Consider the following 14,557-nt stretch of genomic DNA (forward strand, 5'->3'; position numbering starts at 1 on the left):
TTCTTGCAGCTATGTTACACAACAGGACTTGGGAGTGTCTCCAGCCAGGGATACTCACCCACGTCCTTGGTGTCCAGAGTTTTTATGGGGTTTGACGACACCCACCTGCGTGACTGGCCCCCAGTCTCCAGCTCCCCTAGGAGGTCAGACCTGACCTCACCTGTCACAGAGCCCCAGAAACAAACCCCCATGTAGACCTGTGGCCAAGCCCCCAGTACACAGGCACTGCGGTCAGGCCGGGCCTTCCCGGGGCCTGGGGGCCACCCATGTGGCCAAGGGTGGCCAAGGAGGGCAGACCTCTGTATGGATGCAGCCCCTTCTCCATTGCACGGCTGCATCCTCAGGATATGTCAGAGGAGGGCCTCTGTCTGCAGGGCAGGGCGCGGGGCAGTAAACGCATTTCCCGAGCTCAGTGGGTGTGACATGTGGTGGGCGGTTTACAGCCTCTCCACTCATTCTGCTCCTCCAGCTATTAACGCTGCTTCAGTAAGCTTCTGTTGTAAAGAATAATCAGAAGGAGAGTTTTAATGGCTCTGAGGTGAATGGTTTGTCCTTACTCGGCACGTTCCTCTCCTCACCTCCCTCCCCAGCCTCCCGTACACAGTGGCTGGGCCTCCTGTCCCCACAGCTGTCATTCTCCTGCTAAAATCTCGGGGCCGACAGGGGAGCTCATTCCCCAACAAGCCCAGCGAGATAGAGGCAAGCAGTGACGGTGTATCAGGCTGGCCACCCCGGCCATGGAAGGCTCTGGCTTGGAGCTGTAGGTCAAGGAGGACCTGCCTTGGCCCTGCAGCTCAGTGGAAACCCTGCTCCTGCAAGAGCTCCCCTGTCTCAGCCCCCCTCTCTGAGTTCCTGGGGACCCCACATCTGAGCAGGCGCCTCCGTCAGAGCCCGCATCGTCTCTCTGCACTTCCCCTGCAGAGCCTTCCTGCCCTCCTCTCCTGCCCCTGTGACTTCTCTGACTGATTTGGGAGCCCAGGTGACCCCCTTACGGGGTCCTCACGGTGACAGCAGGGGGCACTGTGGGTGATGCTTTCTTGGGCACAACCTCAGGGAGAGCAGGAGGGACCCCGAACACGTCATAATTGCATAGATGACCGTTCCCCCAAGATGGTGCTAGAACCTAGGATCCTTCCTCTGCCCTGATGTTCAGATACAGAGACGGCTGGCTGCTGACATGCCATGCCTTAGCCAGACAGAAGGCTCTCCAGAGATGGCAGGGCAGCCAGGCTGTGCCAGCCAGGGCACCCCTCAAATCACATCACCTAAGACAGCACTCCACCTGCCTACAACGGCAGGAGGCCCCGTCAGCCCGCTCACCCATCTTAATCCCCACCTTTCTTTGGAGATGGATGCCTTAAAAATGAATGCTAATTAAGAAGAAATAAGCGGTGAAAAATGATTTGAAACTTGCTCCAAAGCAGCTCTGATGATGACATTTAAATCCTCTGGTCTCCAGAAAACTTGAAAAATATTGTCTCTAGCCCTATAATCTTTGGCTTTAGATTGCAATTATTTTTGTCTCTTTTCCATCAGAACAGTTTGGACCTAATAATCATGATGGCTTAAATAGTCAGAATAGTTGTGTAACTCATTAGGACCATGAAATGCTAAGCAGCCTTTGAGAACCCTTTGCAGAGACAGTCCTTAGCAAGTTTCTGAGAACTAGTTTTCAGTGGAAATGGTGGTTTCTAAGGAGCCTGGTTTGTGAGCTGAAGCTGACAGTCACCCCTTAAAACCCTCCCCACTTTATGGAAGAGGCACAGGGCATAGGTTCTGATAAGTTAATATTGGTAAATCACATGATTACAGAGTTGACTGTGTAATAGCACAGAGGTGCAGAGATGTTCGCACTAAATGATTGTTTGCAGCTGCTCATTTCTGGAACTGCTTCAAGCTTTCCTTTTAATAAAATGTGGGAAGCAAAAGTGTTAGTTGCTCAGTCCTGTCCGACTCTCGGCGACCCCATGGACTGTAGCCTGGCCAAGCGTCCCCATCCGTGGAATTCTGCAGGCAAGAGTGCTGGGGTGGTGGGCAGCCATCCCCTGCTCCAGGGGATCTTTCCCACGAGGGGGTGGAAAGTAGGCCTCCTGCACTGCAGGTGGATTCTGTGCCATGTGAGCTCCCCGTGGAAACAGACATGTTTCCACGCTTGGAAACCGAGCGCATGGCCCACCCTGTCGCCTTCTGTGACCCCACAGTGCCCTCTGGTTTTCCTCCGCAGAGTTTTCGGTCATGAAGAGGAAGAGAGGCAGGCCTAAGGGGTCCACGAAGAAGCCCAGCCCCGAGGAGGAGCTGGCGGAGCGCAGTGCCCTGCCCGGCACGGACGGCGCGCGGGCCCCCGAGGAGGGGGGCAGCCTGGAGTGCAGCAAGTGCTGCCGCAAGTTCTCCAACCCGCGCCAGCTCCGCAAGCACATCTGCATCATCGTGCTGAACCTGGGCGCGGCGGAGGGGGACGCAGGTAAGAGCACACCCCCTCTTTTTAAACCAGCTGTCTCATTTGAACTTTTTTTTTTTTTTTTAAAGATTTTAAAACTAATTTTATTTACTCCTTTAATTATGGCCGTGCTGGGTCTGCATTGCTGCGTGGGCTTTTCTCTAGCTGTGGAGCGCAGGGGCTACTCTCTAGTTGGGGTGCAGGGGGGCTTCTCATTGCGGTGGGGGGCTTCTCTTGTTCTGGAGCCGTGTTGTCGGGCCCAGTGAGCAGAAAGGTTGAGGTTAGGATGCTCGAGCCCCTGTGAGTGACCTTGACTCTTGCCCCTGTGAGTCTTGAGCCCCTGTGAGTGGCCAGTGCTCTTGAAGAACATACAGGATACCAGGTGCTGCCTTCAGGTGAGAGCTCGGCAAGGCTTCGGCTCTGAAGCAGCTTCTGAGAGGCTGAAGAGAGCGTGCTCGTGAGCGAGACAGTCTCCCAGACACCCGTCTAGGAGGAGGGAAACAGCAAGGGCCTCTGCCGTGGGCTCTGTTGTCCTTGTTTGATTCTTGCAACCAGTTTCGAAGTTTTCAAAGTATGTCTAAGAAGGTAGAAAGTTCTTACTGTTTTGTGCCAGGCTAAGTATTTTACCTCTAGAGTAGGAAATGGCAACCCACTCCAGTATTCATGCCTGGAGAATCTCATGGACAAAGGAGCCTAGCGGGCTACTGTCCATGGAGTCGCAAAGAGCAGGACACTCCTGAGCGACTGAGCACACACGTCACGTGGGCTCTGGTTCAAGGTGTGGGCTTTGGACTTTGGCTGCCTGGATTTGAATCGCAGCTCCAGTACTTACTAACTTTATCCTGCTTTATTTTCCTCCTCTGTAAAATGGGAATAGAAACAGCCCTAGCTAATTTGGTTGCTTGGAGGATTCAGTGAGACAGGACTTCCTACAGTGCTTAGAAGAGCACCTGCCATTTCAAACACCCCCGAGCATGTTAGCTGTCACTGTTCTTCTCAGCCCTGGGGGCACAGTGCCACTGCTGTCCTTCCTGTGTCACAGGTAAGAGCGCTTAGACACTAAGGAACGAAGCAGTTTACCCAGCGTCTATTAGTTAGAAAGGGATCCTCCTGGCCTTTGAACCCAGACTGTCTGACTCTGAACCCCAGTTCTTCAGTCCTAGAAGCATCTCCCGACAGTGAAGCAAGGCCCTTGGTTTGTAAAATTCTAGCACGTTAATGCTGCGAAAGATTGACAGTGGGAGGAGAAGGGGACAAGAGAGGATGAGATGGTTGGATGTCATCACCAACTCGATGGACATGAGTTTGAGCAAGCTCCGGGAGTTGGTGATGGACAGGGAGGCTTGGTGTGCTGCTGTCCATGGGGTTGCGAAGAGTGAGCGACTGAACTGAACTGAACTGAGCACATTATTGAGGGAATGCACCACCTAATGGGCCCCCCAGGTGGCGCTAGGGGTAAAGAAGTCTGCCAAGGCAGGAGACTTGGGTTCGATCCCTGGGTCAGGAGGATTTCCTGGAGGAAGGCATGGCAACCCACTCCAGTATTCTTGCCTGGAGAATCCAGTGGATAGAGGAGCCTGGTGGACTACAGTCTGTGGGGTCGCAGAGAGTTGGAAACGACTGAAGTGACTTAGCATGGTTGCACGCACCACCTAAGATTCATCAGACATCGAGTTGGTGGCCAAGGCTCATTGCCAACAACTGTGCCAGTTGTAGACCCCATAAAGTGCTCTTTCCTTTAAAGAACTGCTCTCAGGGTGACCACATGAACTCTTACTAGGCTGCAGGGGCTGTTGCAAATAACAGACAAGGATTCAGGCGAGATGAAGCAGGGGGGTGGCAGCCGTCCTAAGACAGAGTGTGAGTGCCTGCTGTGTGGGAAGTGGAGGCGGGGAGCCCAGTGGTTTTGGGAGAAGCAGTGTCTTGCTTCAGAGCCTCAGGTGTTCTGGCAGACACGCAGAAATTCAGCAGTGAGATGGCCCGGGGAGGGAGGGGCAGGAGCTCACGGCACTGTACCCAAGGCACCGGTCCCCAGCGCGCTTGTTCCTACGGGATATGGTCATGGAGGGGCTCCCCGTCTTGTCACCTCACCGAGTCCCCCGCAACCTCCGTGGCCCTCTGAGTGTGTCTCACACGTGCACACATGCACCCCGCCCCCGCGTTTCCTGCACTGACCCTTAGTGGTCGTCACAGCGTAGTCCGAGGGGCCAGCTCTCGACCCGGTTGAGAATCTGTTCTGATTCGGTGCCTCCCCATGGCTGGCTTGTCCTGTCAGCCCCCTCTGGGAGACCCCTGGGCTTTCTGCACAGCTGTGGTTAGAGATCGGGGAATTTCCCTCTTTGACGACACCAGACATTCTGGCTCCCTCCTCCCAGGCCTAGGAGTAACTGAGAGGCTCAGTCCTGTCCATGGGGGTACCCTCCCCTCCCGCCCCCCCAGGCTGTGCTGCCCCCGGTGTTTCTTCCTGAGACCCACTCTGGTGTCTCCCCCACACAGCAGAGTGCAGGCTCTTCACCTGGGTATTCAGAGGTTTCGCGGAGAGAGTCTTTCCTGGAGCTCTGTGGCATCATTTTTCCATGCACTATGATACGTTTTCCATTGTTTGTGCTGACGAACAATGGTGCATCTAGTGAAAGTTAGATTGTTTCCTTGGGTTTTTTTTTTTCTATTATAAATATTACTTGAATAAATATTCCCTTATGTACATGTGTGCATTTGTATATGTGTATATACATGTATGTTATTTTTATAGGATAAATTCCTGAAAGTAGAACTACTGGGCCAGAAAGTGTATTACATTTTGCCAGTTCCCCTCCTAGAAAGCACAGGCCAGTTGAGGTTCCAAGTGTCCAAAAGTACCAGTTGGGTGTTATCATTTGTTTTCTTTTTTAATACCTGTAAAGATATAAAAAATACTAAGAAGAAAGTAAAAATAGTGCACAGTGTCACTGCCTAGGTATAATTTCTATTACACTGTATATAAGAGTGAAGAGAAACCTACATTCTATGTATGTTCACATACATTTTTCAGTAATTGAGGTCACGCATAATGTTCTGTGTTCTTTTTTCATGCAGTTCATGGAGTAGATAAATTTTTCACGTCAGGTATTTTTCCTTCCACAAGCTGTTTGTCTCACTTCCTATGTTGCAGACATTGTTCTCAGTACTTGTACCCCTCTTCGCTCATATCCTTCTCACAGCGGCACTGTAGACACTATTGTCACGCCCACTTCATAGACAGGGAGCTGAGGCAGAGCCATCAGGAGTCTGCCAGTGTCACACAGCCCGTCAGGGCCGGAGCTGTGCTCTGAGCTCACACGGTCTGGCTGCAGGGTCTGTGCTGCTGATTGCGATGCTCTGCTTTCTGACGAAAGAGTCAGTAAATGGAGATTTTCGTTATTTTTCAAGGCCGCACAGCATTTCACTGTGTGTGTGGGCCTTAAGATTTCCTTCATCGGTCTCCCGTTGATCGACATTGAATACTGTTTAAAATTTTTCTCCCTGATTAAAAAACAGAAAGCAAAAAACCTACTCAGGTGTATAATCTTGAGCCTACAATTTTATTCTGTTATTATTATATTTTGTACTTGTGCCTTCATTATCTTAGGTAAATATCTAGTAATGTAATTCCCAGGCTAATAGGGCATCTTTTAGGTCACATATCGTATGATTCCATGTATATTCAGAACAGATAATCCATAGAGACAGAGGACAGTTGGTAATTACCAGGGGTCAGAGGAGAGGGGAGGATGGGGAGAAACTGTTTAATGAGTTTTATTTTAAATGGTAGGAAAGATTTTGTATCTAGATAAAGGTGGTGGTCACATAACACTTATGGACGCTCTAAATGCCACTGGACTGTTCATTCTAAAATGTTCTGTGAATTTTATCTGCCTGGTCACTAGTGGACGATCTCGTTGCAGATATTCAGGGTTTTGTCTTGTGTGTAATTTGGGGCATTCCTTGCTCATGTTCTTTGCTGACTACACTTTTGGATTGCCATATATTCTGAAGGTATTATCCAGTTTTATCATTTGTCTCTTCATGTGCAGAATTGCTTTTTCTTTCCTTTTGCATTTTACTGAAGTTTTAAATATCGGCATTTGTCACTACTGTCAGATTTCATGCCCTTCTTATCGTAGCTTAGGACACTTACCTATATACCCCAAATAATAAAAACAACCTTCTATATACTCCTCTGTTATATGTATGGTTTCATTCTTTATCTGTATTTTTGATCCCTCTGGAAATTGTCTTTTTGTGACAGTTGTGAAGTAAGGCAGTCATACATATTTGATGAGTAAATATGGGCAAAAGGATGTTCTTCATTAAGTGCAGTTTGCAGATAAACTATTTTAAATCATAGGGTCCACAGAGAAGAAGGGTCTGATTCCAAGTCAACCCTTGAAAAGGTAAAAAACTTCATATTTTAAAAACAATTAGTGGGATAACAGGGAGTTGCAAAGATGGTACAGAGAGGTCTCAGACCCTTTACCCTGCTCTCCCCAGTGGTGCTGTCTTGAGGAGCTATAGCACGGTGTCAGGATCAGGAGCCCCGACAGTGAGATACCGTTTGCGTAGCTCATCACTCATCACTGTTCATCACACGTGTAGGGTTGTGTAGCCACCACGGCAGTCAGGAGGCAGGACTGCCCATCACCATGAGGGCTCCCCGTGTTCCACTTCACGGTCACCCCCACCCCACAGCCACTGATCTCCAACCCTGTGATTCTGTCATGTCGAGAATGTTACACCAGCCAAGTCACACTATGTGTGATCTTTTAAGATTGGCTTAGAAACCCCCCCTTTCAAACCTGTGTCATAATTTTATACTTGGGGAAGTTGGAGTGCAGAGTGACGGTTCTCTAAGAGTCGCACAGCTCCCTGGAGGTGGGCTGCATGCCACCCTTTGACTCCCCGTTTCTCCCCTGCAGACGGCCCAGCTCTGCCATTCGCACCTTAAAACCAACCTTTTTTCTTCTTTGTGGTTGTTGATTTTGTCCATTTCAGTGTACCACTCTCAGCTGTTTCTCTAACCTCATGTGAAAGGCAAGTTCCACCCTGTGCAGTCCCCACCTTTATTTTCTGTTCTGTAATTAATTAGGCAGTCTCTTCAGCAGCGGCAGACAGGCATCGTCCTTCCTAATACGATTATCAGCTTCCTCCAGTGCTAAGCTGCATAGAAAATGGCCTCGTAGTCCATTGATTTGAATGACCTAAGTGGACTCTAATTTACCAAATACCAAATGGAAAGGTGGAAGCTCCTGGTGTTTTTCCCTTTCTGGCCACTGCTGAAGCCTCTAAAATATACAGAAATGACCTAACGCCCTGCCGCCTAGCAGTGACATACCTGTGATGATTGCTTCACGTTCCTCAGTTTGCCAAACACAATATTACAATTTGGAAAATTCTTGCATAATTGTTTTAATATATGCTCGGTAAAGAGCAGTTTAGTGACATTTCAAACAGTTGACCTTGATTCTTTGGCTTATTGAAACAATTAGAAGAAAACAAAATAAGCTTTTTCCCTACACTGAACCATAGCAAGTTAAAATAACAATTTTGTTATGTATTCAACATTTATTTATTTCATTCTGCATCTGAATAGTAAAAGAAACCAGGAAAAGAGATTTTTTTTTTTTTTTTGCCTAATGCCATTATGTGGAACAGCTGGTATTTTTGAAAAAACATTTTACAGCCTACAGAAATCAATGTGTCAAGTTTATAACAGTGACTTCTGAACCTTTCTAAGCTTGTTATTTCTGGGGTCATTTTATGCAAGGAGAGCTGCAAAAGTTTGCTTTATACTTGTTAAATCCTCCCTAAAGAAGGCAAGGCATTTATTCTAAGATCTTACCTAAGATGCACCTGCAATCTTCGTGAGGATTTCACACAACAGTATTTCAGGTGTCTTCTACTATCTTTGTGTTAGCAAAAGTGCTGACTTGATCAGTAGCTGCGTAGGCTGAAAACTGCTTTGCAGGAGTTGGGTTTGGAAGTCTGCAGGTGGAAAGACAGAGCGGTGTCAGTCCTCTGAGTGTGACCTTTTCTCCGTGGAAAGATGTGGAATGGGATGGTCTGTTTCCTCTTGCTGCTTTGTGAACCCTCGCTTCACCTCTGCTCATCAGGGATACGCAGAGTGCAGTGGCCTCCAGCTGTACGTGGTCCGAGGCATACTTAGAAATGTGGGACTTGGGGACAGTTAGTATCACCCTTCTGTGACACCCCCCGCCCCCTCGCCGCCTCCGTTTGCTCCACTGTGCTCCCATCTCTCCAGCTGCCCTGTGAGGTCGGGTCCTGCTGTTAAGCCCTTCAGTATGCTGCTGGTGTGTTCCAGGTTACATCCTTCAACCAGCCTCCCCCATTGCAGTGGGCTCACAGATCCGGCTTTCCTTCTCATTCTGCTGCAGACCCTCAGGAGGCTCTGCTCACCCAGGGATCAGGCGGGGAGAGCGGCCACCGCCCTGAGCATGTCTGGTCACTGGGCGGTGGGGAGGAGGGTCCGAGGCTTACAGTTGGCCCAGAAGTGGCCTCCGTCATTCCTGCCCATGCAGTTCATTGGCCAGAACTGACCTCACGGTCCCACCCAACTTCAAGGGGCTGTGCAGTGCGACCCTCGCTGTGCCTGGGGTGGGCGAGGACTGGACATGTTGGGTGGCTGTCACTAGTGGCAACCGCGTGACTCCTGCCATTTCCATGGATTCTCCCACAGCTGTGGTCTGGGGACTGGCACGTGTCCTCCTTGCCCCAACCCTGTCCTGAGCTCAAGGCCTGTGTCTCGGTCTGGGGTCCCAGAGGCTCCATATAAATGTTCTCCCCCACCCCCACACACAGCCTCTGTCCTGGTGACTGGCCACCCCATCCAGGTGTCTCATCCAGAAGTTTCTCCCTCACCTGTCATGTCCAGCCACTTGCTGGACTTTGCCCGCTAAATGTTTCTTTGATTCTGCTTTGCATCTCTGCTGCCGTTCTTGTGGGTCAAATAACTGTCACAGGCAGACGTCAGATACAGGTGAAAAGAATGGCAGCAGGAACCTGAGATGTGAGGACCAGGGTAGAAGGAAGAAAAGAAGTGCCCGCAGAGTCAGAAGCTGAGCGGGAGCCCGTGTGACGGCTGGACAGTCAGCAGCAACGAGCCTGGGGCCTCCACCGTGTCACCTGACCTGCTCCGCACACTTCCCTCCTTTGCTGGTGCTGTGCCGTCCTTGGAGCTAGAATCTGAGTCGTCCTGGAGTCCTCCTCCTGCTCACCCCTAGCCTGCTGGCCCCCTCGGCCTGGTGCCCTGCTTCCCACGACTCTGCCTGCGGTCTCCTCTCTGGCCATCCTCCCTGCCCCTGGTCTGGCCTTCTCATCTCTCCTGTGGACTCTGCACGGTGGACTGGCCACTCCACTTCTGGACTTGCTCCCCATAAGCTCGCCCTTCACAGAATGACGTCACCCGCAATGGTGACATGCCACCTGCCTGCTGAGCCTTCTCTCCCCATCATGGAGAGATCACCCCCTTATCATGGGACACTGTCTGCTTTCTAACCCCCACTTGTCCCATGGAGCCGTCTCTTCTCAAAAAAACCATCCTCCACCCTCTAAGGCAGCCCCTCAGCTCCTTTTCATCCTTGAGACTGGCACGGCGCCCCAGTGCAGGCAGCCCTGGTAAGCTTTCCCTGAAGAAAATCACCTGCACGTGACCATTCTCTCTGCAATAGTGTCTGAGACTTGGAATAAAATTCAGGTACGTGATACTGGGCTCCATCGTCAGAGTTGCCTAGGGAAGGAATGGAGTGTGAGAGCCACAGCCTTGAGTCCCTGGAAGCCCCGACAGGCCCTGGGTGAGCTGACTGGGTGTGAGGCAGGCTGTGAAGTCTGGCAGGCGTTTGCTTACCTGCTTCCAGGATTCCAGAGGCGAGTGGGTCCAGAGCTTCCCGTAGGTCCGCAGAATCCCAGGCCCAGGTCCGCGGGGCCCCGGTGGTGATGCTGCCTCGTCTTCCTCTGAGCGCACCCGTGCCAGCTGCCGTCAGGGCACTGAGCATCCGCTCTCACCCCCATGCTGGGAGCTGGGGTGGGGCTGTCCCCTCCTCGTTAGATGAAGAAACAGGCTCTGCCAGACGGAGGGGGCTGCCTGAGGGCCAGCTTGTAATTACATGAACCCTGGTCCCTTTGATTTCCGAGCTCCAGTTTTCGTCACGGGTGTCCAGCCGTCTTCCGATGTGATCCTCCCCCCTGTCCTGGCCCAAAGTCACCTGTATTAAACCCCCAGGCCCTTTGGTCACTGAGTATCCCGACATGAGACCTGGGACACGGAGCTGGCCCTGTGCACCCGTGCTGTCTGCTGCAACCTTGCGTGACTCTTGGGCAACCAGAGGGCACTCACGACCCTTTTTTCATGGAGGGGAGTGGGGAACAGGAGATAAGAGGAACTACCTAAATCCCACCAAGCAGGACTTTCAGTTGGGACTTATATTTTAAAATGTTTTTGACCATGCCATGTGGGATCTCAGTTCCCCAACCAGGGATAGAACCCATGCCCCCTGCATTGGAAGCTTGGAATTTGAACCACTGGATCAACAGGGAAGTCCTATGCTGGGACTCTAAGAGGAGGCCCTTCCTGTCCAGCGTCTTGCAGGCCAGCTGGGGGCTGGGCAGGAGGCAGCCCCATTGCATCTAGCTGTCAGCGGTTCCGGGGCTGCCTGCGTCCCGCCTGGAGGGACGTGATGGGGTCGGGGGGTGGGGGGCTGGAGCCGGTGACACAGCGGGCCTTTGCTCCAAGTGACGGCTCTCCAGACGAGTGGCAGCGATGCGTTATGACCCCTGTTTTGAAAAGGAGTCTATCTGACCATCACAGCCTGACTGCTGAGAAGTGCTGCAGGGAAGGGCCTGAGGCCCAGAGCCCAGCAGCCTTTAAAGCTGGACTTGCTGCTGCGCCTGGTGCTTCCCAGCTGCCGAGGAGCCAGCTGGAGCTGAGGACTCAGGAGGTCCTCCTGGAGGCCAGCCCTCTCCTCTCTGTTTCCACCTTATGGGACTTGTGCTGTGGCGGCTGGGCCCTGAGCCAGACTGGAGATCAAAGCGAGTAAGACGAGTCTGTTCCCTGGAGCAGCTGAGCCCCGGGGGACGAGGACCAAATAGATACTGAATGATGTGGGAGTCAGCCCGGTGCAGGGGGGGCATGGCAGGACCACACTGCGGCGGGAACAATCTGGAAGGATACCTGGAGACAGGGGCCGTGAACGCCTCGTCCAGGGCTGCCGTCGGGGGGCAGGGCCGGGACAACATTTCCCTCCTGATGGTTCCTGCAAAAGCCTGCAGGTGCGGGGGGATCGGGTGAGGAAGGCGGGCTGGTTCACTGCGGTGAGTGTGTGGCGAGAACAGGGTCAGGAGGAGGCGGGCTGCCTGGTGCTCTGCGTGTGCTCACGGTTGTGGCCCCTCTGTGGGGACCCCTCTGTGGGGACACGGTGCTCAGAGACTGTGGTCACCTGGCCTCCCCTTGGAGCTGGAGAGACAGGAAGATGCGAGAAAGCCCGAGGGCAAGACGGAAGGCAAGAGGGATGCATATTCAGCAGGTTTGATAGAATAATCGTGTGTAATAAGTTCCTTAAACTGCTGCATTAGCAGCCTGGAATGAATCAGTGGCAGAGACCCAGAGTATAATCCCTTACCAGTCTGCTGTTCTGACAACTGTTCTGGGCTTTTTTTATTAACGTGGCTGATAACACTTGACTCTCTGGGGCGTTCTGAGATTTAATTAGTTCTGGGGCAATTTGGAATAGGTACTTTAGAATATTAGCGCTGTTGTTAATTATAAATGAGTGCGCATGAACTAATTTCTACAGATGTATGACCGCCTGTACCGTTAACTCTTCATGGGTCCACTACCAGGTCAGCTCGCCTTGCCTGGATGCTGTTACATGTCGGGGACCCTGAGAGGTTCCCAGAGGGAGTTAGAGGGTGAACACAGACACAGATCCCCACCCCCGACCCGCTGAGAGTATGGGGTTTGGCAGGTGGAGTAACATCCCTCTGAGAGAAGCTCCTCTAGGACAGGAGAGGCTGCTGAGTGAAGAGCAGGGAGATTCTGAGATCAAAGGAGCTTAGTTGAGAGCTTTTGTAGCAGATGAGCTTCATTTTTCTTAGTAAAGTCAGACAGGCTCATCCAAGTTAAGGGAGGATGTGTGTGTGTATGTGTGTGTGTGTGCACGCTTCTGTTCCATCCCAGCCCCTCGTGATCACCCACTTGTGCCCTCACCCACAAAAGGCCCACTTGTAGACCCCCACCCAGGTGGATAACAGCTCCTTGGAACCCTACACCCTACCAAACTCACTGTGTGACCAGAACTAACTCATCCACTCTCCCCCAAACCTCCCTCCCTCCCGGCTGCTGGTGACTCGACTGGCCAAACCCCGTGGGAAGCCAGGAGAATGGAGCCCCTGTGTGACCCATTACAGGTCAGCCTCCAGGAGCTGGTGGAGGAAGATGAGGGTCGGCCTGGAGGGACAAGCGGGAACTTTGTGGAACACGGGGACCCTGGATTTTTTGCTCATTACCCTTCAGATGGGGCCCATGCCCAGTCTCTGCTCCTGAAGCTCTGCCGCCTCCGTCTGATGCCTCCCTGCATGTGAGGACCCTGGGCACTGTCATAAGAGTGGGGTCTCTGCACCCCCCTGGGAACTCCTGGGAACTCCTGCTTCCATGCTGCGGCGTCAGCGGTTTTTAAATGCCATCTTCTCAAAAGGACATGAAATATAAAGAATTAGGTCAGTGTGCTGGGGTTGAAGAGCAATGATGCACAGATGTCAAGAAATTAAACATTGTCTTTTCCGAACGTCAGTGACTCCATGGAACATGCCGGGCTGGGGGTGCAGCCCTCCCTGCGCCTCTCCTGTTCACACAGACCCAACGGGACCCCCTGGAAGCTGTGTTCCCAGCCCAGTCCCGAGCCTTACAAGTGTGTCTTCAGGCATGACGTCACCACCCCAGACGTGGCGCCGGGGGAGGCGACAGCATGACTCCCCACGTGACAGAGGGCTCTGCGACCTTCCCAGACCTGAGCCTCACAGCCACTCACTTTGTGGATTCGGACCCTGGATTCAGAGAGTTCTGAACTGGTCTAGCTGGAAGGCAGAGGCTGGAGTGTAGCTCATACACTCCACAGCTCAACAACGGTGGCTCAGAGCGGTGACCGTGCTGCAGGTGGTATCGGACACTGTCCCTCCTACGTCCGCATCCACTCCTTTTAAAGCTGTTTCCAGGGCTCTTGGAGGCACCTGTGGCTGAGGATTGGAGGGCTGGGAGTACCAGGTGGTGGTTGGGGGGCTGGTCTGGACCCCACCCACTGTAACCAGAGAAGCCACGCCTTTTTATTAGGTATATTGAAATTGCTTAAAGAACTCACGCAAAATGTCCTGCTGCTAAGAAAAAAAAAAAAACATTTGAAAAGCACATCCTAGTGCAGCGAGTGTCACGACTGGAATTGATCGGTGACGCGGCGTGATGCGAAGTCTGACATATGAGGCCACGTCACCCAAGCGCCTTGTGTTCTGAAAAGCACCCTTGTTAGAGCCTTTTGGCTGTGCGGGGTCTTCATTGCTGCGAGGGCTTTCTCTAGCTGCTGCGAGTGGGGGCTACTGTCTGGTTGCAGGGTCTGGACTCTTCATCCCAGGGGCTTCTCTAGTGGCAGAGCACAGGCTCAGTAGTTGTGGCACACGAGTTTAGTCACTGTGAGGCACGTGGGATCTTCAGGGATCAGGGATTGAACCCGTGTCTCCTGCACTGGCTGGCGGATTCTTTACCACTGGGCCACCAGGGAGGCCCAAGCAGTTCTCTTTAAAAAAAAAAGAAATCAGACTTATCTTGCAAATGCTTGCGCTCTTTCACTGGGCACAGGTAAAATGAGAAATGTTTAAATTACCTTCTTTGTAATTGACTTATTATGTTTTAGCTGTATTGTCTGTCTTTTCCCAGCAGCACATAAACTCCGGGAGGCAAGGGTCTCTGTCTTATACCGTGCACTGTCCCAAATGCTTAGAACAGGGCCTGGCATTCTGCACATATCTTTTGAATGAACTGTGGCCAGTAAAGAACAAATACCTTCTGCAGTGCTGGGATAATTTCCAAGTAAATATTTCTTT

General features: G+C 51.9%; 1 protein-coding gene across 3 annotated transcripts in view; it reads left to right on the forward strand.

Annotated features, from left to right (window-relative positions):
- ZFAT (zinc finger and AT-hook domain containing) overlaps positions 1-14,557 on the forward strand; it is a 158,251-nt gene that overhangs the window by 38,758 nt on the left and 104,936 nt on the right. For all 3 annotated transcript variants that reach the window (XM_052651527.1, XM_052651529.1, XM_052651528.1), the window contains exon 3: positions 2,225-2,461. In XM_052651527.1, the coding sequence (XP_052507487.1) occupies positions 2,225-2,461 (237 nt within the window). The remainder of the gene's footprint in view (positions 1-2,224; positions 2,462-14,557) is intronic.

Source organism: Budorcas taxicolor, chromosome 14 (assembly GCF_023091745.1).
Source record: "Budorcas taxicolor isolate Tak-1 chromosome 14, Takin1.1, whole genome shotgun sequence".
In the NCBI taxonomy this organism is placed as follows: domain Eukaryota; kingdom Metazoa; phylum Chordata; class Mammalia; order Artiodactyla; family Bovidae; genus Budorcas; species Budorcas taxicolor.